This window comes from Macaca fascicularis, chromosome 6, assembly GCF_037993035.2.
Source record: "Macaca fascicularis isolate 582-1 chromosome 6, T2T-MFA8v1.1".
Taxonomy (NCBI): domain Eukaryota; kingdom Metazoa; phylum Chordata; class Mammalia; order Primates; family Cercopithecidae; genus Macaca; species Macaca fascicularis.
Genome location: NC_088380.1, coordinates 179815799 through 179841461, shown reverse-complemented (window position 1 = coordinate 179841461; position 25663 = coordinate 179815799). Strand labels below are relative to the sequence as shown.

The 25663-nt window shown below is 44.0% G+C and overlaps 1 protein-coding gene across 1 annotated transcript in view; it reads right to left on the bottom strand.

Moving 5' to 3' along the window:
* Positions 1–25663, bottom strand: part of ATP6V0E1 (ATPase H+ transporting V0 subunit e1) — a 49317-nt gene that overhangs the window by 15158 nt on the left and 8496 nt on the right. Inside the window, exon 2 of the mRNA XM_005558539.4 lies at positions 24317–24364. Within this exon, the coding sequence (XP_005558596.1) occupies positions 24317–24364 (48 nt within the window). The remainder of the gene's footprint in view (positions 1–24316; positions 24365–25663) is intronic.

Here is a 25663-nt window from a genome sequence, read left to right as displayed (position 1 = left end):
TCCCAAAGTGATGGGATTACAGGCGTGAGCTACTGTTCTGGGCCGGGAACTGCTTTTTTTTCAGACGAAGTCTTGCTCTCGTCACCCAGGCTGGAGTGCGATGGCACGGTCTAACCTCTCTGCAACTTCCGCCTCCCAGCTTCAAGCGATTCTCCTGCCTCAGCCTCCCGAATAGTTGGGATTACAGGCACCTGCCACCACACTCGACTAATTTTTGTATTTTTAGTAGAGACGGGGTTTCACCATGTTGGCAAGGCTGGTCCTGATCTCAGGTGATCCGCCCGCCTCAGCCTCCCAAAGTGCTGGGATTACAGGCGTGAGCCACCACGCCCGGCCAGGAATCGCTTTCTAAGGATAAGTAGATATATCACTACAGCAGTCTCCTTTTAAACTTTCGGGACTTTCTATTTCCTTGTAAGTGGGGAACTAGCCAAGCCCCAACTAGGCCATTATCTGGGTGGATCTCTTTTCTTCCATTTACTGTCATTTTTAGAGCTTTTTTAGAGCTGATTCTGATCACCAATGGAGAGACTGCTGGAGGATTAGCCAGCGCCACATCAGAAGCTTGTGCCCACAGAAACAAAAGGTGATTCTGTGACAGGAAACATGACACCTGAGGAAACCAGGCCAAAACAGATAGTTCAAGCTGACTCATTTAATAAACAAAAAGTTCATTCAGATGATATTTTCTGATCCATCCTTAGAACGAGGGTATTAAACACAAACACAATACTAAGACTTGTAGTTGAGATTCAACATCCATCTGACATTATAAAAAAAGGAGGAGAACAGCACAGGCAGACACACTGAAGAGCTCTGTGACTGCAGTCGACGCTAATGGTGCAGAGCTTAGAGTCATGGAAAATTCCAAACTAACCGAGGACTTCCCCAATCCCGGCAGGCAATACCAGCTGCCTGAAAAAAAACACTTTCGTAAGAGACTGAGACAACTGGCCAATGCCTAGAAATACTAAATAAAAAATCCATTAGAATTTAAACTAGCCCCTATCTCCTTTTGTAACCAAGAACATATAGCACAGAATGAAAACACCACTTCCTAGCACTTTGTAGGATGTTGTAGCGGAGTGGTTCTCTTCCCCAGCTGCAAATTATAATCACTCAGGGAACTTTTAAAATATACTGATGCTATTTCTGAGAGTGGAAAAAACATTGACTCCTTTTCCTCTGCTTTCACACCGCAATAATCAACATAGAAGACTTCTATAGCCAAATGTGTGGGGATTTCTCCCCACCAACAAGCACACAATCAATTCTGCAGCAGACACCAGCTGGGTGTCCTCCAATTCAATCCTGACACTATCTGCCTGGAGGTAGCATCAGATCTCACAGGGTGAGGGCTTGGTTCCACAAGACTGCCCCTCACTTCTGATTCCAATCACAAGTCTACCTGTGCTTCTGACCAACTGGCTATAAATTGGGGAGGACCTCAACCCTTCTTAGGTTCAAATTAATCTGCTAGAGCAGCTCGCGGAGCTCAGGGAAACATGTTTTTCTGGTTTACTATAAAAGATATTACAATGTGGGCACGGTGGCTCACACCTGTAATCTCAACACTTTGGGAGGCCAAGGTGGGTGGATCACTTGAGCCCAGGAGTTCGACAGCCTGGCCAAGATGGTGAAACCCGTCTCTACCAAAAATATGAAAGTCAGCTAGCTGGGCATGGTGACACACATCTGTAGTCCCAGCTACTTGGGAGGGTGAGGCAGGAGAATCGCTTGAACCTGGGAGGTAGAGGCTGCAGTGGAGATCGCACCACTGCACTTTAGCCTGGGTAACAGAGTGAGACTGTCTCAAACAAACAAAAGATACTACACAAGATACAGATGAAGGGATGTACAGGGTGAGCTATGGAAAGGGGCACAAAGTTCCCACGCTCTTCCTGGGAACACCACCCTCTAGGAATAGCTTCCAGATTTCCCGAACCTCTCAGAACCCAATCCTTTTGGATTTTTATGGAAGCTTCCTTGTGTAGGCATGATTGATTACATCACTGGCCATTGGTGATCAATTTAAGGTTCAGCCCCTCCCCCTTCCCCTGAGGTTTGGCTATGGGGCTGAAAGTCCCAACCCTCTAATCCTTCCTTGGTTGTCTGGTAATTAGATCCCATCCTGGAGCTACCAAGGGGTTGGTCAATCATCAGTCAATCATTAGCATACAAACAAGTCACTTTGGAGATGCTAAGGATTTTAGGATGGAGACAAAGACTAAATTTATATTTCACAATATCACAACTTCACATATAACCTTTCATTTCATTCTTGTACTAGGAAACAGGCAGAAAGTCTAAGTGATTGGCTTATGGTCACAATGCTAATTAGGTAGTAGTAGATCCTAGACCAGGAATCAAATCAGATTAATGTTTCCACTTCAAAAAGTGACATTCTGGAATACGTTAACTGAGAACATTTCAGAAGGCATTAATTTAGCTAAATCTAAATAGAGAATTCAGAAAATGAGAATCCATCCGCTGAGCACTGATTAAGTGCAACACAAGCCTTCGGTACCTTCACTAAAGAATATCCAGAAGCAAGAATGAAGACCACTTTCTTGGTCAGGTCAGTATTTAGAAACTTTTTCTTCTCATTTACCATTTCTCTGTGTTGGTATCATTTCAAGTCCTCTCTTCCAGTTGGTATGAAATACACAAAGTACTGTTGCTGAGTAGAGTCACCCTATTTTGCAATCAAACACAGAAGGAACTTATTTCCTCTGTTTAATGTTTGTACCCATTGTACTACTCTTTATCCCTACAACTTTCCTTCCTTCCCAGTCTCTCGTATCTATCATTCTATTCTCCACATCTATGACATCAAATTTTTAGCTCCCACATACAAGTGAGAACTTTGTCTTTCGATATTTGTCTTTCCACACTTGGCTTATTTCACTTAAGATAATGGCCTCTAGTTCCTCCCATGATCCTGCAAATGACATGATTTCATTCTTTTTTATGGCCGAATACTATTCCATAGTGTACATATAACACATTTTCTGCATCCATTCATGTGTTGATGGACACTTAGATTGATTCTCTATCTTTGCTACTGTGAATAGCACTGCGATCAATATGCGAGTGCAGGTATACCTTTGACATACTGATTTCTCTACCACTGGATAAATACCCAGTAGCGGGAATGCTGGATCATATAGTAGTTCTATTTTTAGTTGTTTGAAAAATCTCCATACCATTTTCTATATTGGCTGCACTAATTTACATTCCCACCAACAGTGTATAAAAGTTCCCTTTTCTCTGCATTCTTGCTAGCATCTGTTATTTTTTGGCTCTTTTTTTTTTTTTTTTTTAAAGATGGAGTCTCCCTTTACGGCCCAGGCTGGAGTGCAGTGGCACGATCTTGGCTCACTGCAACCTCCACCTCCTGGGTTCAAGTGATTCTCTGCCTCAGCCTCAGGAGTAGCTGGGATTACAGGCACCCACCACCACACCCAGGTAATTTTTAAATTTTTAGTAGAGATAGGTTTCACCATGTTGACCATGGTTTGGCCAGGCTGGTCTCAAACTCCTAACCTCAGATAATCTGCCTGCCCAGGCTTCCCAAAGTGCTGGGAATACAGGCATGAGCCACCATGCACGGCCATATTTTGGCTTTTTAGTAATAGCCATTCTAACTGGAGTGAGATGATATCTCATTGTGGTTTTGATTTGCATTTCCCTGGTGATTAGTAATATTGAGCACTGCTGGCCATTTGTAATGTCTTCTTTTGAGAAATATCTAGTCATGTCCATTTCTCAATGGGATTATTTGTTTTTTTACTGTTAAGTTGTTTGAGGTCCTTATATATTCTGGATCTTAGTCTCCTGTCAGACGAGTAGTTTGTAAATATTTTCTCCCATTCAGTAAGTTGTCTCTTTATTCTATTGATTGTTTCTTTTGCTGTGCAGAGCTTTTTAGTTTAATATAGTCCCATTTACCTATTTTAGTTTTTGTTGCCTCTGCCTTTTTTTTTTTTTTTGACAAGTGTCTTGCTCTGTTGCCCAGGCTGGACTGGAGTGGCACAATCACAGCTCATTGCAGCCTCGATCTCCCAGGCTCCTGGGCTTAAGCGATCCTCCTACCTCAGCCTTCTGAGTAGCTTGGACCACAGGCACGTGCCACCATCCTTGGCTAATTTTAAAAATTTTTTGTAGAGACAGGGTCTCATTATGCTGCCTAAGCTGGTCTCGAATTCCTGGGCTCAACTGATCTTCCCACCTCAACCTCCCAAAGTGCTGGGATTACAGGTGTGAGCCACTGCACCTAGCCTGTTGCCTGTGCTTCTGAGGTCTTACAGTCATAAAACTTTTGCCTAGACCAATGCTCTGAAGAGTTGTCCCTATGTTTGCTTCTAGTTGTTTTATAATTTCAGGTCTTATGTTTAAATCTTTTCTTCTCTTTTTTTTTTTTTTGAGATGGAGTTTCACTCTTGTTACCCAGGCTGGAGTAGAATGGCGCACGATCTCAGCCCACTGCAACCTTCATCTCCCAGGTTCAAGTGATTCTTCTGCCTTAGCCTCCCAAGTAGCTGGGATTACAAGCATGCGCCACCACGCCCAGCTAATTTTTTGTATTTTCAGTAGAGACAGGGTTTCTCCATATTGGTCAGGCTGGTCTCGAACTCCCGACCTCAGGAGATCTGCCAGCCTCAGCCTCCCAAAGCGCTGGGATTAAAGGTGTGAACCACCGTGCCTGGGCCTTGTTTAAATCTTTAATCCATCCTGAGTTGACTTTTGTATATGGTGACAGGAAAGGTCCAATTTCACTCTTCTGTATATGGTTATCAAAGTACACACACACATACACACACACCCCCACACACACACACCCACACCTCACTTAAGGCTGAGGCAGGAGAATCACTTGAACCTGGGAGGCAGAGGTTGCAGTAAGCCAAGATCATGCCACTGCACTCCAACCTGGGTGACAGAGCAAGATTCAAAAAGGAAAAAAAAAAAAAATTACCTGGGAAAGTCTAGTCCGGTTCATTTGAAATTTCAGAGAGGAATTTACCCCCCTAACCCACTGAACTTTGTGCCTGCCCCTCTGACTACCTCCTGACTTAAAATTTCCCTTTAAAGCTGATAAACATGCAGAGAACTGGATGGGAAAAAAAAATCCACTTTGAACTGATGGAAGTGGGTGGAGGAAGAGATCATATTCCAATGAATCTATTACTTCATGTGTACAAGAAAAGGAACTAAATGTACTTTCATGTTTGCCCAAACTGTACCGCATGTCTTCATAACCTGAGGGCCAGCCTAATAACCAATCTGAGATTATTCAAACAACTGAGGCAGCTAGGGTGCAACAGTGTCTTCAGAGAACTGCAGAGCTGGAATGGATCTGAGGTCAAGTCTAAGTTCTGCATTTTAAACATGAGGAAATGAAGTCCTAGTGAGCTTACTAATACCCCACAGCGAATTAGTGAAGGGGGAAGCTGGAAGCTGGAAGGGGGGAATCCAGGACTCCTCAGTCTCATTATACTAGGCTGTTTCTATAGGTATTAAGGGTGAAACAGGCCAGGTGTGCTGGCTCATGTCTGTAATTCCAACACTTTGGGAGGCTGAGGCAGGTGGATTGCTTGAGCCTATAAGTTCAAGAGCAGCCTGACCAACATGGTGAGACCCCCGTCTCTACAAAAAAAATTTGTTTTTTCAATTAACCAGGCTTGATGGCACATGCCTATAGTCCCAGCTACGCAGGAAGCTGAGGTGGGAGAATCACTTGAGCCCTGGAGGTCAAGGCTGCAGTGAGCTATGATCATGCCACTGCACTCTAGCCTGGGCAACAGAGCAAGACCCTGTCTTTAAAAAAAAAAAAAAAAAAAAAGATAAATCAGGCAGCCTAGGGATTCTTTCATTTATTCCACAATCATTTAGCAGTGCCATGTTCCATGTCAGCCTCTGAGGATGTGAAAAGGAGCTGGCTGAGGGGCCAACCCAAAGGGACCCAGGAGCTGTGAGAAATACACCAAGGAGAGTAGTAGAGTATGTTTTCATAGAGATATGCATGAGTGCCTTCATATTATAAACCCTCCCTGGCTACTTCTTAGGAGCTCTGCTCTTGGTTACTAGAACTCTCCCAGCATAAACCATGCCCTCGCCACTACACTCAGCTCTCTCAAGCCCTGCTTTGTTCTTCTGTTCCACATTCAGATATAAGAACAGGGAACAAAGGCACGGGTTACTTCCCGGTGACACACAGATTGAGCAGTCTCAGCTTCCCTGCTGGCATGGGGAAGCCTGGCCAGGACCTCTCTTCTGATCCACTGTCCCTCCAGCCAGGGCCATGACAGCAGTGACCTCTGTCGGTGAGCTCCTTGAGAGACAGCAGAAATGCAGGAAAGTGATTTGCCCTAGCGCCACTAAAACGACCTCTCATCCCAACTGAATGATACAAATACTTTCCAGAGGAGCAACATTATTAGATGCTCCTAGAAAACATGGGATTCAGTATTAGACAGAGTTGGATTTTAATTCCAGCAACACTAAATATTGGTGAACTGAATCCAGGCAAATGTCCTTACAACCCCAAGCCCAGTGTCTCCTGTTGTAAAATGGTGATAATAATCCTTGCCTCAAGGTATTACGATTTAAAGAGATAATATAAGTAAAGTGCCCTATGCAGTGGCTGACAAATAGATGTTCAATAAACACTGGTTATTCCTTCTCTTTCTCTGTAAGACAGCTAAAAATGTATTCAAGCTACAGAATGAACTACAACCTATTTACTTCACAAAGGAGTTTCTCTTGTAGCACTGAGTCATTCTCATCTCCACCTCCTCTCCCGCGACCACCCACTCTGTGGCAGACAGATTTCAATTCTCCCGAGGTTCCACCCCTCAGTATACACCCTGTATAAAACTCAGAGAATCTGACAGGACAGTCACTCCATGGTTAGATTATATTATCTGATACAGCTGGCTTTAACAAAGCAGCTATCCAGGCTGGTAGCAGTGGCTCACGCCTGTAATCCCAGCACTTTGGGAGCGCAAGGTAGGTGGATCACCAGGTCAGGAGTTTGAGACCAGCCTGACCAACATGATGAAATTCCATCTCTACTAAAAATACAAAAATTAGCCAGGCGTGGTGGCACGTGCCTGTAATCCCAGCTACTCAGGAGGCTGAGGCAGGAGAATTGCTTGAACCCGGGAGGTGAAGGTTGCAGGGAGCCCAGTTGCGCAATGCAGTCCAGCCTGGGTGACAAAGCAAGACTCTTGTCTCAAAATAAAAAATAAATAAAAAATTTAAAAAAGAAAAAAAAAAAAAAAGGAAAGTGGCTATCCTGAGTGAATGTGACCTATTCAGATGAATTTTTGTTTTGTTCTGAGATGAGAATCCTGCTATGTTGCCCAGGGTAGTCTTGAACTCCTGGCCTCTAGCAATCTTCCCATCTCAGTCTTCTGAGTAGCTGAGATTGCAGGCATGAGGTGCCACCACTGGACGTGGCTTCAGACAAGTTTTTTTTTTTTTCTTTAATTTGTATTTTTTGAGACAGGATCACTCTGTCGCCCAGGCTGGAGTGCAGTGGTGCGATCCTGGCTCACCATAACCTCCGCTTTCCTGGTTCAAGTGATTCTCATGCCTCAGCCTCCCCAGTAGCTGGGATTACAGGTGCATGCCACCATGCCTGGCTGATTTTTCTATTTTTATTAGAGACAGGGTTTCACCACGTTGCCCAGGTTGGCCTCCAACTCCTGGCCTCAAGTGATCTGCCTGCGTTGGCCTCCCAAAGTGCTAGGATTATAGGCATGAGCCACCCATCCAGCCCTCAGTTGAGTTCTTTTTTCTTTAGACAGAGTCTTGCTCTGTCGCCCAGGCTGGAGTGCAGTGGCACCATCTCTGCTCACTGCAAGCTCCGCCTCCCGGGTTCACACCATTCTCCTGCCTCAGCCTCTCGAGTAGCTGGGACTACAGGCGCCCGCCACCACACCCAGCTAATTTTTTTTGTATTTTTAGTAGAGATGGGGTTTCACCGTGTTAGCCAGGATGGTCTCCATCTCCTGACCTTGTGATCCGCCCACCTCGGCCTCCCAAAGTGCTGGGATTACAGGCGTGAGCCACTGCGCCCGGCTCATGCCTGTAATCCCAACACTTTGGGAGGCCGAGGTGGGCAGATCATTAGGTCAAGAGATCAAGACCATGCTGGCAAACATGGTGAAACCCCGTCTCTACTAAAATAACAAAAATTAGCTGGGCATGGTGGTGCACGCCTGTAGTCCCAGCTACTTGAGAGGCTGAGGCAGGAGACTCGCTTGAACCTGGGAGGCAGAGTGTTGCAGTGAGCCAGGATTGCGTCACTGCACTCCAGCCTGGCGACCTCAAGACTCTATCTCAAAAAAAAAAAAAAAAGAAGAAGGAACAGGACCGTCCCTGACGAAGACATTTGGAGTGTGTGTTTCAGTCACGAATTTATTGCCTCTCAGCTCTGAAGATTAGGCAAATGAAGTGCAATTCAATGTGTGCTCTGTGATAAACAAGTGAATTACTTTATTTTTCCTCTAAAGTGAGCACGCTGTTAAGCTTTCTCAGTAGAGGAAGCTGGAGGGACATTTCAGGCGTAGCCTGGAGGTTGTGGAGTGGGTGTGAGGACATTTGGTGAAGCCTACTAAGGCTTGAGGCCAGAAGTGGTACCTCTTTGATCTTGTAGCCTCGGCCTGGCAATAACTTCAGAACCTTCTCCACATGTTAAGCAAAGCCCCTGCACGGCATACATGCCTTGAAGGTCTCTTGCTCATACAGGGACGGGGACTTCCACTACATCCATGCCCACGATGACCTCTCCCCCTGCCTGTACTCCAGAAGAGGCCAACTGCTTGCCCAGAAACTCCAGGCAAACCCTGGTCTGGCCAAACCAACAAACTCCTTTGCTATCTGGTGGGTTCAACCATACTTTCTCCAGTGAGGTCTGAATCCCTTCCAAGTCTGTTCTTTGGGTACTCTCCCTCAGTCCTAGGGAACCAAATATAGTTTCTTTATATCTGTTAGTAACTCTTTTGCCATAATTAACAATAATTCTGAAATCTCTCTCAACCTATTTTGGTTTGTGCGGCTACCTAATCCACAAAAGAAAAAAAAAATTCTTTATATTAATCTTCCCCTGCTTAACTGACTATGTGGTTTCTATCTCCTTATTAGACTCCAGACTGCTATAGGATGAGATGATTTGACACAAAGGAGATTCTGTTTTCCTGCTGTGAAAATGGAGGGGCCATATGGCCAGGAATGAAGGTGGCCTCTAGGAGCTGAGAGTGGTCCCAACTAACAGCCAGCAAGGAAACCTGGATCTCGGCTCTATAAGCACATAGAACTGAATTCTGACAGCCATAAGAGCTTGGAAGAGAAGACCAAGCTTCAGATTAGAAGTCATAAACATGACCGGCTGCGGTGGTTCATGCCTGTAATCCCAGCACTTTGGGAGGCCGAGATAGGCAGAATGCTTGAGCTCAGGAGTTCAAGACCAGCCTGGGCAACACGGCGAGACCCCATCTCAATAAAAATAAAAAAAGTCATAAACGTGTTTTCCATTAACCTAATGCCAGCCTATGGCTATTTCACTACCAAAGGAAAATACCCTATTTTTGCCAATTCCAAACGTGAAATACCTTTCCTTTTTTCTCTCCATACTTATATTCTATACCAGACCTTCCAGCTCAAAGTCTAAAAATTCCTCTTATCTGCCAGACTATAAAGGAAAACATAAAGTCAGACTAAGAAAAATAAACTTTTCCATATAGCAAGTAATACGCTGGGCCAGGTGCCTAGATTTCCCTTTCCGTCCCCTACAAACAAACATCTCAAATGTATTAATAAGAAATTCAGGCCGGGCGCGGTGGCTCAAGCCTGTAATCCCAGCACTTTGGGAGGCCGAGACGGGCGGATCACAAGGTCAGGAGATCGAGACCATCCTGGCTAACATGGTGAAACCCCGTCTCTACTAAAAATACAAAAAAACTAGCCGGGCGAGGTGGCGGGCGCCTGTAGTCCCAGCTACTCGGGAGGCTGAGGCAGGAGAATGGCGTAAACCCGGGAGGCGGAGCTTGCAGTGAGCTGAGATCCGGCCACTGCACTCCAGCCTGGGCGACAGAGCGAGACTCCGTCTCAAAAAAAAAAAAAAAAAAAAAAAAAGAAATTCAAGCAATTCTCAGGCCAAAAAAACCCCCAAAACCCAACTGAAGGCAAGTACTCAGAGAGGAAGGTGACTACAGGTTGCTTTCTACACCTTGGGTGTATGTAACAAACAAGATGGACTTGAGCTTTTGTTTACAGATCTCACAGGGCACAGGAAACAGCAGACAAAGCCCAGGGCCCATCCAGAGAAGAGTGTTTCGTTTTGTTCTGTTTTTGAGACTGAGTTTCGCTCTGTCGCCCAGGATGGAGTGCAGTGGCATGATCTCGGCTCACTGCAAACTCCACCTACCGGGTTCACACCATTCTCCTGCCTCAGCATCCCGAATAGCTGGGACTACAGGTGCCCACCACCACACCCGGCTAATTTTGTTTTTGTGTTTTTAGTAGAGACAGGGTTTCACCGTGTTAGCCAGGATGGTCTCTATCTCCTGATCTCGTGATCCACCCGCCCCAGCCCTTCCAAAGTGCTGGGATTACAGGCGTGAGCCATCGCGCCCGGCCCAGAGTAGAGTTTAATAAAATCTTCACCTCCTCCAACAACTAGGATCCTAAAGGGTTGTATCTTGAATTAAGGATAAATCAATCAGAACTCAAGAGGAAAGAAAGGGAGAAACAAGAAAATCCACAATCATAGCTGGTAATTTTTAGTATCCCTCTTTTCATAATTAAAAGTAGTAGACAAAAAAAAAAAAGACATAGAAAATTTGAACCATCTTGACCTGATACAGAATACTACAACCAACAACTTCAGAATATAGATTCTTTTCAACTTTACACAAATGGTTGTCAAGATAGTCCATATGCATAAAAGAAGTCCCAATCTCAAAAGATTGAAATCTTAGAAAGTATGTCTTCTGACCACATGGAATTAAATGAGAAATCAATTAACAATAAGAAGACATCTAGAACAGCACCAGATATTTAGAAATTAATCACCACAATTCTGAATAACCAATTGGTCCAAGAAATTACAAGATAAATTAGAAAATATTTCAAACGGAGTAAAATGAAAATATACCTTATCAAAATTTGTGGGATATCGCTGAGCAGTGCTTAGAGGGAATTTTACTGTATTAAATATTTACACTAGAAAAGACAAAATTAAATCCAAAGTAAGAAGGAAATAATAACGTGCAGATGTCAATGAAATAGAAGGACAAAAAAATATAGGAAAGTAACCAAGATAAAAATTTGATTATTTGTAAAGATTAATAAAATTGATAAATTACTAACTACTTCATTAAAAGAGCATCAAAAATTACATTAAAATGGCCGGGCGCGGTGGCTCACGCCTGTAATCCCAGCACTTTGGGAGGCCGAGGCGGGCGGATCACGAGGTCAGGAGATCAAGACCATCCTGGGTAACACGGTGAAACCCCGTCTCTACTAAAAACACAAAAACTTAGTCGGGCGTGGTGGCGGGCGCCTGTAGTCCCAGCTACTCGGGAGGCTGAGGCAGGAGAATGGCGAGAACCTGGGAGGTGGAGCTTGCAGTGAGCCGGGATCAAGCCGCTGCACTCCAGCCTAGGCGACAGGGCGAGACTCCGTCTCAAAAAAAAAAAAATAAATAAAATAAAATTAGCCGGGCGTGGTGGCGGGCGCCTGCAGTCCCAGCTACTGGGGAGGCTGAGGCAAGAGAATGGCATGAACCCGGGAGGTAGCGCTTGCAGTGAGCCGAGATGGCACCACCGCACTCCATCCTAGGCGACAGAGCAAGATTCCGTCTGGGGGGGGGACGGGGGGAAATACATTAAAATATTTGATACATTAAAATAACAAGAGACATACTAGGAACAGTGACTCACGCCTGTAATGCTAGCACTTTGGGAGGCCAAGGCAGGCAGATCATTTGAGCCCAGGAGATCGAGACCATCCTGCTCTGTTGAAAATGAAAACCCCAAAAACTCAAGAGACATGTGAGATCTCTGCACCAAAAACCACAAAACATTTTTGAGAGAAACAAAAGAAAACCTAAATAAATGGAGAGATCCCATGAGGCTGGACATGGAGACACCAGTGAGATTAGAAACTCAATATCATTAAGATGTCAGTTCTCTTCAAATTGATATATTCAACATAAGCCCAATTAAAATCCCAACAGGTTTTTGTTTGTTTGTTTTTTGGTAGAAACTGACTAGTTGATTTTAAAATATATGTGGCTATTTTAGAATAACCAAAACAATCGTGAAGCACAAAGATGGAGGACTCACACTTTCTAATTTTAACATAAATCTGCAATACTCAAGACAGTATATTATCATAAGGCCAGACAGAGATCAATGAACAGAAGAGATAATCCAGAGCCAGACTCATGAGACAGTGTCACTAATTTTGGATGAAAATGCCAAAGCAGTTTCACGGAGAAAGGATTTTCAAAAGCTGGTGCAGCAACAACTGGATGTCTATACTGGGGGAAAAAAAGCAAAAGAAAACAGAAAAATAAAAACAAGGCATGACCTGTACCATTTTAGTGCCTACAGCCTTAAGAAGCAGTCATGCCTAACTGCCAAAATCCTCTCCCCTGCCAAGCTATTGTGGAAAGCCTTCAGGTTCCAGTTCTCGCCTAATAATGGAATATACAAACTAAGTTCAATAGGTCTCATATCTTTCCTTACCTCAATTTTTACCAGCATTTGAAGCCTCCTGACCATCTATTATGATCCCATCCCCAGACTGCTCTGTGCTCATCTCACCATTTGATGCAACAACGGTGCATCACTTCCTTTTCTTCCAAATCTTCCCCTTTCTTCCAAATCCTTCCACTGTGTTCTTTGTAAATCTTGCTCAATGATCTGCTACTTGTTTATGTATCTCCTTCTCTTCCAGCACTTTCCCTCTAGCTTAACTGAAACCCAGCTTCCCATCCCTTCTCACCAGGCTCTCTCAAGCAGAGAAGGCTGCTTATTTTTACACACCCGATATCTCAGGCTTTGGTGACTGGGGTTAGTAACATCTTCTGCTCCCCTTGTGCTGCCTCCTAACAATTTTCACCCATCCTTGTGAAAAGCTGACTCTAAAGAAGTGCAACCGCACATCCTTAGGCAAATGAAGTGCAAACTTGCTGATTACCACCCTGATCCCTTCATGCTTTCCCAGTCACCACCCTTATTCACCAAAGGAGGCTCAAGCTTGCCCTTTTCTGACTCTTCCTCATCTACACAACATCAAAATGTTGGCATTCCCCAGGTTTGGTCAGATCTTTTCTCTACTTTTCTCTTACACCCCTTCCCTTAGGTCTGGGTTTCTCAACCTCAGCACTATTGAAATTTTGGGCTGCACAATTCTTCAATGGGGGAAAGTGAGGCTGTCCTGTGCAGTACAGGATGTTCAGCAGCATCCCTGGCCTCTATCCCTGGATGCCAACAGCAACCCCAGCAAAGAACCACTGCTTTAGGTAATTCTGTGTGTTCTCATGGCCTCAAATATCTCTGCTTATAGCTAAGTTCCTGTTTGACAACTTTTGGGCATCTTACAGCCATCTCAGTCCAAATTAGCATGTACCAGTTGAATCTCTCTTCAAATTCATCCTGTCCCAAGTCAGGATCATCTTAGTAAATGGCCCAACCTAGAACTGGGAGCCATCTCTGATTCTTCCTACATCTAATCCATCAGTACAACCAATAAATTCTACCCCCCAAATTTGCTCTCAAATCTGTGTGCCTCTCTTCACCTCAGACCAAACCATGGTGATCTCTCACTGGCATGCATGCAGTCACTTCCTGACAGGTGTTCCTGCTTCCATTCTCCCCGCAAACAGTCTGTTCTCCACAGAGCAGCCAGAGTGATCATCCCATTCAAATCACTCCTTCATTAAAAATCTTAAAACATCTCCTATTCACTTAACATGAAACCTAAACTCCTTATTTAGCATCAGCAGGCACTGGATCTGGGCACTAGATGTGTAGCAATGAATTAACGACTCAGACAACCTCCCTGTCCTCTTTAATGAGGAGAGGCAGACAGTAAAAAAAAATCAAGAGCCAGAGAGGCCCAATCACTCCCCTCATAACCACTTCATTCACTTCCCAAACAGTTTCCCCCACTCACTTGTTCCCACAAATACCTATTCAGTTATGACCTTGGAAGATTCCCCCTCACTCGTCCTTCGGACCCCTACTGCTGTCAATCACACAAGGACCTGCACAGCCCATAAAATCCCACCTGGCCGGGGTCTTACATAAACTCTGAACCTACCACTCCCCACCTCACTATTAAGCTCAACACTACCCTGCCAGAACATTCCAAGCTGCTTTAAAAAAAAGAAAAAAGGGACAGGGCCTTGCTGTGCTGCCCAGGCTGGTCTCAAACTCCTGAGCCCAAGCGATCCTTCTGCTTTAGCTTCCCAAGTAGCTGGGACTACAGGTGTGATACCCCTGTCCCCGGCTATCCCAAGCTCTTTACCCCTCAGTGCCTTTGCATTTGCAGAAAGCCCTGCCTCCAATTCCCCTATGGTTGATTCCTCCTCAGACACAGGGTTTCACCATGTTGCCCAGGCTGGTCTCATACTCCTGGCCTCAAGCAATTCTCCTGCCTCAGCCTTCCAAAGTGCTGAGATTACAGACTTGAGCCACCAGACTTGGCTTCTGTTTTGGATATAGTCTAGCTAATTAGTGAACAAGAAGTTACAGAAACAGAATATCATAAATGATGGCCAATAATACAAAAAAAAAAAAAAAAAAATCAGACATTATGTACCCCTCTTGGAAGTACTCAATACCACTTATGAAGGAGACTGGTCAAAAAACTGAAGCTAAATCTGATCAGCCTTTAGCTATGGCTACCAATTCACAGAAAATACAGAAGCATGTGTTACCACCATGACGAGGCAATTAACAAAGACCAGACTGCAACATTAAAGGGCAAACAACCTAGTTTTTCTATTAAAATTTCCAAGAAAAAAGAGAAAGATACGGAGAAGAAACCTATAAAGAGATATTTGAGAGACATCCACCAATCGCTATGTGTGGTCTTTATGTGGACCTTGATTCCAGCAAGCTGTAAAATAATGAGACAATTACAGAAATTTAAATATGAGAGGATATTTGATGATATAAAGAAATTAAGTTTTTTGTGCATAATGGTATTGTGGTTGTACTTTTAAAATTTAGAGACACACATTGAAATGTTTACAGATGAACTGATATGTCTGGGATTTGTTTCAGAATAATCTGGGGTGGAGAGGAAAAGTGTGGAGATAAAACAAGACTGGCCATGAGCTGATCATTTTTGAAGGTGGGTGGTAAGCAAATGAAGGGTCATTATCCTCATCTATCCACTTTTGTAGAGAGAAAATAGTATGTTTAAAAAGCTCAACACCTTTGGGAGGCCGAGGCAGGCGGATCACCTGAGGTCAGGAGTTTGAGACTAGTCTGACCAACATGGAGAAACCTTGTCTCTAGTAAAAACACAAAATAAGCCAGGTGTGGTGGCACATGCCTGTAATCCCAGTTACTCGGGAGGCTGAGGCAAGAGAATCGCTTGAAACCGGGAGGCGGAGGTTGCAGTGAGCCAAAATCGAGCCATTGCACTCCAGCCTGGGCAACAAGACTGAAACTCCGTCTCAAAAAAAAAAAAAAAAAAAAAAAAGCTCAACACCAGAAAGTTTAAAAAGGAAATAGATGTTAAAGTAAAGAGCAGCCCTGAAACCGATAAGCCAAAGTGCTCTGATTACAGGCGTGAGCCACCACGTGTGGCTACTTGGTTGGAAACCAAAGCAGTGCACCCAGGCCCCTGAGAGGTGATTATACCCTGTGCTCAAACTAGCTCTAGAGCCAGGACCCAGAAAGGCCAGTGAGGGAGGTGAGGCTCAGCTCTGGATTTGCAAATTCCTAGACATGTAAGGCTGAGGTTCTGTGGGCTATGCAGGTCCCTGTGTGATGGACAGCAACAGGGGGCTAATGAATGGGTAAGGGGGAATCTTCTGAGGTCATAACTGAGTAAGTATTTGTGGAAATGAGTGGATGGGGGAACCTGTTTGGGAAGTGAATGAAGGACAATGAGGGGAGTAATTGGGCCTCTTTGGCTCTTGATTTGTTTTATCTGCTTCTCTTCATTAAAGAGGACAGGGAGGTTGTCTGCTTTGTTTATTCACTGCTACACTGTACCACCACACCCAGCTAATTTTGTATTTTTAGTAGTGTCCAGATCCAGTGCCTACTAATGCTAAATAAATATACGTTGACTGCATGAATTCTAATAAGGCTAAGTAAAATATTCACTATACCAGCCCTGTAAGCAAACTGTGCTTACAAGCAACACAGTCCTTTGAATTAAAATTAATTATTTTAAAAATCACTGTTTGGCTGGGGTTGGTGGCTCACGCCTGTATTCCCAGCACTTTGGGAGGCCAAGGTGGGTGGATCACTTGAGGTCAGGAGTTTGAGACCAGCCTGGCCAACATGGTGAAACCCCATCTTTACTAACAATATGAAAAACAGCCAGGCATGGTGGCGCACACCTGTAGTCCCACCTACTCAGGAGGCTGAGGTAGGAGAATCACTTGAATCTGGGACGTGGAGGCTGCAGTGAGCTGAGATCTCGCCACTGCACTCCAGCCTGGTCGACAGAGTAAGACTCTGTCTCAAAAAAAACAAAAACAAAAACAAAAACCAAAAAAAAAAATTCACTGATAATATTACTTTAATTTTTGTTGTGCTTTACTGTAAGTTTTCACACACAGCATCTTACTTAAAACTCACAAAACCACCCTACAACATAATTGTGCCAAGTATCCTTTTGCCTAAAAGAAACTAGGTCTCCTGATTCTTAGTATTTATTTTCCTATATCATGATGCCAGTAAGATTTACAGTTAGTCAAGTGCTAAGACATAGCATGTTTTCCAAGAAACAACTGTGTCTTCGCAATACATTTCTAATTTCATGTGAGCTTGGTGACTCTGAGAAAACAACAACATAATTCGACATTAAAAATTAACCTAAGACCAGAAATAGAGTATAGTAACTTAACAAGATTGTATGTTTAAGAGACAAAAGTGATCTTGTGCCTTAAAGAGGGTACCAGATGTAACATTCAGATTTTCCTCTGCTGAACTATTAACAGAAACTGGGTTCTACCGGCAGAGAACCTAATTTATACAGAGCTCAAACAAGTTGAACCTCACGGAATCAAACTTTAAACTAGAACAAACTGGCAACAGAAAAAACTGCAACAAACAGAAGGCAATTTAAAAGTCCATGAATGCATTTCAAAACATGACTTTGTTTAGGAAAGCCGAAGGCTCTTTGGGCGTGCCTTACTTGAAAAGGGGCATTTTCAAGAAAATGTACCAGTGCCAAACAGTGAAGTTTCCTTTGAATTTCAATTTTGTTTTTTAATAGAATCTCACTCCTTTGTGGAATAAAGTATGTAAAATATTTGGGGTTTGAATTCCGTCCACATTTTTCACTCAGATATCATGCTAAAAAGGATGTTTAGATTTCAAAGAAACAAAAGAGAAATGATTTCATAAAGTCAATACTATCCAGCTGATTTCCCAATAAAATGGCCTCCAGAAGCATTTACTGTTGGAACACTGTGTATGACCTTTATTAATACACCACTAACATTGCTGATCCACTGTCAGTAGAGGAGTCACCAGAACTTGGGAACAAAGGAAAAAATGGACTAATGTCTACACAGCAAGAGGCAAGGGCTCAAATCCAATTATTCATTTTATACTTGAAAGTGGAAATATGACTGGGCGTGCTGGCTCACGTCTGTAATCCTAGCACTTTGGAAGGCTGAGGTGAGAGGACTGCTTGAGCTCAGGAGTTCAAGACTAGCCTGGGCAATACAACAGGATCTCGTCTCTACTAAAAATTTTAAAAAGTAGCTAGGTGTGGTGGTGTGTGCCTGTAGTCCCAGCTACTCAGGAGTTTGAGGCTGCAGTGAACTATGGTAGTGCCACTGCACTCCAGCCTGGGTAACAGAGCAAGACGGTGTGTCCAGAAAGAAAAAAAAAAAAGTGGAAATACAAGACATGAGACTGACGGGAAAGGGTTTTCTTTTGTTTTAAAGAGAATATCATGAAAATTAACCATATTTCAAAGACCACGGAGAACCAGGAAGTCACAAAATATTTTGGTCCTTTTTTGGTTTAAATCTCAAGTCATTCTGGCCGGACGCGGTGGCTCACGCCTGTAATCCCAGCACTTTGGGAGGCCGAGGCGGGTGGATCATGAGGTCAGGAGATTGAGACCATCCTGGCTAACATGGTGAAACCCCGTCTCTACTGAAAAACACAAAAAATTAGCTGGGAGTGGTGGCGGGCAGCACCTACTCAGGAGGCTGAGGCAGGAGAATGACATGAACCCGGAAGGCAGAGCTTGCAGTGAGCCGAGATCACGTCACTGCACTCCAGCCTGGGCAACAGAGCGAGAATGTGTCTCAAAAAAAAAAATCTCAAGTCTTTCCTCTGTGCAATCATTCTCCCCACTACCCCCCTCTTTTTTTTCTCCCTAGATGGAGACTTGTTGCCCAGGCTGGAGTGCAGTGGCACAATCTCGGCTCACTGCAACCTCTGCCTCCCAGGTTCAAGTGATACTCCTGCCTTAGCCTCCTTAGTAGCTGGGATTACAGGTGCCCACGACCACACGGGGCTAATGTTGTCCTTTTAGTAGAGATAGGGTTTCACCACAGTGGCCAGGAGTCTTGAACCCCTGACCTTGTGATCTGCCCGCCTCGGCCTCCCAAAAGGCTGAGTAATTACAGGCGTGAGCCATCACGCCCAGTCCCCATTTTCCTTTTGATAAGGTACCACCACTGACCTTACTGCTCACGTCGCAGAGATCTTCAAAGCAATGAAAACAAAGGCCTTTTCAATGACAGACCAATCCTTGACACCTAGATTGATATGAGCTCCCTTATTCTGATTTCCATAGGTGATTCAGTAGGATAGGCTGATGGTCAATCACCATACTAAAATAAGTTCTTGATGATACATTTATTTGCCCTCATTTACTCTTTTTTTTTTTTTTTTTGAGGTGGAGTCTTAGTCTGTCGCCCAGGCTGGAGTGCGAGGCGCGATCTCGGTTCACTGCAAGCTCCGCCTCCTGCCATTCTCCTGCCTCAGCCTCCCCGAGTAGCTGGGACTACAGGCGCCCGCTACCACGCCCGGCTAATGTTTGTATTTTTAGTAAAGATGGGGTTTCACCGTGTTAGCCAGGATGGTCTCGATCTCCTGACCTCGTGATCCACCCACCTCGGCCTCCCAAAGTGCTGGGATTACAGGCGTGAGCCACCGTCTCATTCTTGTCCCCGAGGCTGGAGTGCAATGGTGCGATCTCAGCTCACTGCAACCTCCACCTCCCGGGTTCAAGCGATTCTCCTGCCTCAGCCTTCGGAATAGCTGGGATTATAGGCGGCTGCCACCACGCCTAGCTAATTTTTTTCTATTTTCAGTAGAGACGGGGTTTCACCATGTTGGCCAGGCTGGTCTCGAACTCCTGATCTCAGGTGATCCGCCCACCTCAACCTCCCAAAGTGCTGGGATTACAGGCATGAGCCACTGCACCTGGTCCCTGACCTTTAGTTTTTCACTTCCAATTTTGTGTAATTACATTTTAGGAGTAACGGATTTTTAAAGAAGAAGAAGAAAAAAAAAAAAGACTGAATTTCCTTGCTTACTTTGCATATACAGACTGGATTTTTTTTTTTTTTTTTTTTAACAGCCATTTCCCCAAAGGAATGTGTCTTGTGTATTACTGACATTTAGTATATTTCATTCATTGGAATATTTCTTATTTTCTACGTGTTTCAAGAGTATATGAGAAATACAGGATTTGATAACATTTTGAAGGCAGGAAAAACCCAAATTGTTTCTTCTTTGAGAGTCATGACTACCTTCTGGTGTGGAGAACTTGTCATTGGAAAAGGTGACAATTTTGATTCTCACTGGTATGTTTAAAAACTGAATTAAAAGAATAGAATTTTTCTTTTGATAGAGGATCACAAAACAATTCTAAAACCTACTGTTTTTACCATTGAAATTTAAATTGTGATATAGGTTTTAAATGTCTAGAATGCAACTGATAGGCTTTTCTTGAACTGTTAGTTTATTTGAAATAGAGTTTTTTCATGTTTAATATGTATTTGTAAAAAAATGGAAAACAAAAAAATTCTCCAAACCCAGATAACAACCAGAGCAAAACTGTTGTGCCTTCTATTTATCTTTGATTTCAGTCTTGGCAATTGTTTAAAGAAAAATAATTTTTTAAGAATCTAGATTTGTTTTATTAGGTTCAGAGTATGTGAAAATTGTAGAATCCCTCTTTCATCACCTTGTATGTCTTCTGTTTGCCTTATTCTAAAATTGAGTCACAAATTGGAATGCCTTTGAAGACATTCCATCTTCTATAGAAGATGCTTCTGTAGAGGTTCTTTGACCTAAATAGTTCAGCATTTGTATTTTTACTCTGATATCTAATCAGATTCCTAATCATAGCCCATAAGAAGGAATGTGGGCCGGGCGTGGTGGCTCATGCCTGTAATCCCAGCACTTTGGGAGGCTGAAGCGGGAGAATCACCTGAGGTCAGTTCAAGAGCAGCCTGGCCAACATGGTGAAACCCCGTCTCTACAAAAAATACAAAAAAAATTAGCCAGGCGTGGTGACGGGCACCTGTAATCTCAGCTACTCGAGAGGCTGAGGCAGAAGAATCACTTGAACCTGGGAGGCAGAGGTTGTAGTGAGCTGAGATTGCTCCACTGCACTCCAGCCTGGGTGACAGATCAAGATCAAGACTCTGTCTCAAAAAAAAAAAAAAAAAAAAAAAAAAAGAAGGAATGTGACTTTATGTACGTATGTATGGTTTTTTGTTTTTGTTTTTTTGGAGATAGAGTCTGTCACCCAGGGTGGAATGCAGTGGTACGATCTTGGCTCACTGCAACCTCTGCCTCCAGAGTTCAAGCGACTCTCCTGCCTCAGCCCCCCAAGCAGCTGGGACTACAGGTGTGCGCCGCCACACCCAGCTAAATTTTTTTTTGTATTTTCAGCAGAGAAGGGGTTTCACCATGTTGGCCAGGCTGGTCTCTATATCCTGACCTGGTGATCCACCCGCCTCGGCCTCCCAAAGTGCTAGGATTACAGGCGCGAGCCACCGCGCCTGGCAGGAATGTGACTTTAATACTGGACTTTACTGATGTGCTGGTGTCCGCATTTTCTCTTTAAATCACAGCTATATGGTAAATTTCCTATTTTGTTATGGTTCTCTTTGATTGATGGGCATGCAGTGGGTGTTTCTTGGAAATGGCCAATTTTTATTAAAATATTTCTGGAAAAAAAAAAGTCACGGTCTTTCATCTATAGTATGGGTCAGAACTGTTGCTTCCTACCTCACATGGGCACTAAACAACGCTTCGGGGAACACCAACACTTTCCATGCCACTGAAGTCTCAGGAAGCCAGAAAGCTCTCTTCAAAAAAAGAGAACCACTAGTTCTAAACTCTAGAAAGAAATCCTGGCTGGGTGTAGTGACTCATGCCTGTAGTTCCAGCACTTTGGGAGGCTAAGATGGAAGGATTGCTGAGGCCAGGAGTTCAAGACCAGCCTGGGTAACACAATATGACCCCATCTCTACAAAAACAAAAAAGTTAGCTGAGTATGGTGGCGCATGACTATAGTCCCAACTACTTGGGAGGCAGAGGCAGGAGGATCGCTTGAGCCTCAGAGTTTGAGGCTGCAGTGAGCTATGATTGAGCCACTCCAGCCTGGGTAACAGAGCAAGACCCTGTCTCAAAAACCTAAATTGAAAGAAATCCCTAAGACTATTTTTATGGTATGTGATCAATACATATATTTTGATACAGATGAAGGGGTGGCCTGCCCCTCCACACCTGTGGGCGTTTCTCGTTAGGTGGAATGAGAGACGTGAGAAAAGAAATGAGACACAGAGACAAAGTATAGAGAAAGAAAAAGTGGGCCCAGGGAACCAGCGCTCAGCATACAGAGGACCCATGCTGGCACCGGTCTCTGAGTTCCCTTAGTATTTATTGATAATTATCTTTACCATCTCAGAAAAAGGGAAGTGGCAGGGTAATAGGATCATCGAAGGGAGAAGGTCAGCAGTAAGACATATGAATAAAGATCTCTGTGACATGAATAAGTTTAAGGAAAAGTGCTGTTCCTTGATACGCATATGCAAACATTTTCATAAACCTTTATAGTGCATAAAGAGCAGCATTGAGCTAGCAAGTCCCACCTTTCGCCCTAAGGCGGTTTTCTCCTTTCTCAGTAAACAGAACATACAATTGGGTTTTACACCGAGATATTCCATTGCCCAGGGACCGGCAGGAGACAGATGCTTTTCTCTATCTCAACTGCCAACAACCGCCAAGGGGCCTTCTTTCCTCTTGTACTGGTCCTCCTCAGCACAGACCCTTCACGGGTATCAGGCTGGGGGACGATCAGGTCTTTCCCATCCCACGAGGCCATATTTCAGACTATCACATGGGGAGAAACCTTGGACAATACCTAGCTTTCCTAGGCAGAGGTCCCTGCGACCTTTGGCAGTGTACGTGTCCCTGGGTACTTGAGATTAAGAGAATGGTGATGACTTTTAACCAGCAAGCTGCCTTCAGGCACTTGTTTAACAAAGCACACCCCCGCACAGCCCAAAATCCTTTACACCTTGAGTCATCACAGCACATGTCTCTTGCAAGGACAAGGTTGGGGGTAGGGTCACAGATTAACAGCATCTCAAATACAGAACAAAATGGAGTCTCTTATGTCTACTTCTTTCTATATAGACACAGTAACAGTCTGATCTTTCTTTCTTTTCCCCACACAACTTACAACGAATTGTTAAAAAATTATCCTTAGTCTACTTGGTTAAATTCTACCTCAATTTCTGTCCATCAGATAAACAAAAGTCACAGTAAAGACTGGCTTTATGCCGGGCGCGGTGGCTCAAGCCTGTAATCCCAGCACTTTGGGAGGCCGAGACGGGCGGATCACGAGTTCAGGAGATCGAGACCATCCTGGCTAACACGGTGAAACCCCGTCTCTACTAAAATACAAAAAAAATTAGCCGGGCGAGGTGGCGGGCGCCTGTACTCTCAGCTACTCGGGAGGCTGAGGCAGGAGAATGGCGTGAACCCGGGAGGCGGGGCTTGCAGTGAGCTGAGATCCGGCCACTGCACTCCAGCCTGGGCAACAGAGCTAGACTCCGTCTCAAAAAAAAAAAAAAAAAAAAAAAAAAAAAAAAAAAGACTGGCTTTATTAGCTCCATTAGTGAGATATTTCAGTGAAATAAGTAGATCTTTTTTTTTTTTTTTTTGAGACGGAGTCTCGCTCTGTCGCCCGGGCTGGAGTGCAGTGGCCGGATCTCAGCTCACTGCAAGCTCCACCTCCCGGGTTTACACCATTCTCCTGCCTCAGCCTCCCGAATAGCTGGGACTACAGGCGCCCGCCACCTCGCCCGGCTAGTTTTTTGTATTTTTTTTAGTAGAGACGGGGTTTCACCGTGTTAGCCAGGATGGTCTCGATCTCCTGACCTCGTGATCCGCCCGCCTCGGCCTCCCAGTGTGCTGGGATTACAGGCTTGAGCCACCGCGCCTGGCCGAAATAAGTAGATCTAAATACTTCACAATAGTACACCGGGCACGGTGGCTCATGCCTGTAATCCCAGCACTTTGGGAGGCTAAGGCAGGCAGATCACTTGAGGTCAGGAGTTTGAAACCAGCCCGGCCAACATGGCAAAACCCTGTCTCCACTAAAAATACAAAAATTAGCCAGGCATGGTGGCGCGTGCCTGTAACCCCAGCCATTCAGGTAGCTGAGGCATGAGACTTGCTTGAACCCAGGAGGCTGAGGTTGCAGTGAGCTGAGATCACGCCACTGCACTCCAGCCTGGATGACAGAGCGGGACCGTGTCTCAAAAGATAAATAAATAAATACTTCACCATAGTAAAATATAAAGTAGTATAATCATAATTTCCAGCTATTTATAAGCTTTATATTTGTGCCAATTAAACTGCAACTGTATTCCCAGAAGAATTATTTGTACAACTCTACATAAATATACTGAGCATATGAAAAGTGTGATATTTTCAATTTTAGGACACTATTTCTAGATATTACATGAGGGATGAGCTCCAATAAAACAAATGTGTAAATCACACACATTACAAATACCAAGAATAGTTACTTATTATTTTAAGAAAAAATTACTTACAAGAGATAGCAGCAAACCGAACAGGTCACCAACATGGTAATGATAACTCTAGGGGAAAAAAGAAAAGCAAATGTCATTAAATAACTAGCAAACTATGCAAACATCACAGAATGGTTTAAGTCTCCTTTCCAGATTATCAAACTGGCATGGATTGCACACCAAGAAAATGGATCTGTATCTGCTCAAATATCCAGCAAACTGCAGTGTGCCCAGGGTGCACCTGGGAAAAGTTTATGTAACTAAACATTTGTATTTAAAGACAGATGTGTTAATGCCATCACGTAGATGTCCAATCAAAATTTATCGGAAACTGAACAGGAAATGCCGCAGTGACAATTAGTTTTAACACCTAAGTAATTACCCTATTTGGTAGTATTCTCTGTAATGAAATTAACACTGTACTTCTAAAAATATGACTCTCTAGCAATGAGCTCTCCCCATCTCCATTCATGTCTGAAAAAGTTACACTTTGATCTCTCATCAGCAGAATTTCAACATTTCTAAACCTCAGTTCATGCTATTCTCTTCCCATCTCTCTTTCTAAAAGTCCCCCTTCTAAATCTCCTACTCCTCAGAAGAAGCTCTGCCATTTTCACCCATCCAACCCACCCTCAAATCCAGCATCTTTTGCTCATGCCTCCTCTGCACCTCCACAGTCACCAAATACTGTGGATTTATACTTTAAAGCATCTCTCCCCATGTGTATTTCTTCCTTCCTATTCCCACTGTCAGCAACAAAGTTCACCTGGTTCTCCTGGCTTAATTGCTGGCAGATTCAAACTTTCCTCCTTCTCCTTCATGCTATAAACAGGATTTTCCACTTAAGACCAGGATTTTCCACTTAAGACCTTTTGATGGCACCTCTCCATCATCCATCATTTGGTTTCCAAGAGGCATGTCCACACCCTAAGTACAGCAAGACCATTTCCTAGAACTTAGGAACCAAATATTGTAACTCCTGTTTTTTTAGAGACAGGGTCTCTGTCGCCCAGGCTAGAGTGCTGTGGCATGATCATAGCTCCCTGTAACCTCCAACTCCTGGGCTCAACTGATCCTCCCACCTCAGCTTCCCGAGTAGCTAGGACTACTGGTGTGCACAACCAGGCCTCACTAATATTTTTAATTTTTTTGTAGAGATCGGGGGGTTCTCAATATGTTGACCAGGTTGTACTTGAACTTCTGGCCTCAAGTGATCCTCCTGCCTCAGCCTCCCAAAGTGTGGGGATTACTGGTGTGAGCCATCACACCTGGCCCAGAACTCTTATTTTTATTTATTTTTAAGTTATCCTTTAGAAGTTCTGTGTGTCTTTTTTTTGAAACAGTCTCACTCTGTCGTCCAGGCTGGAG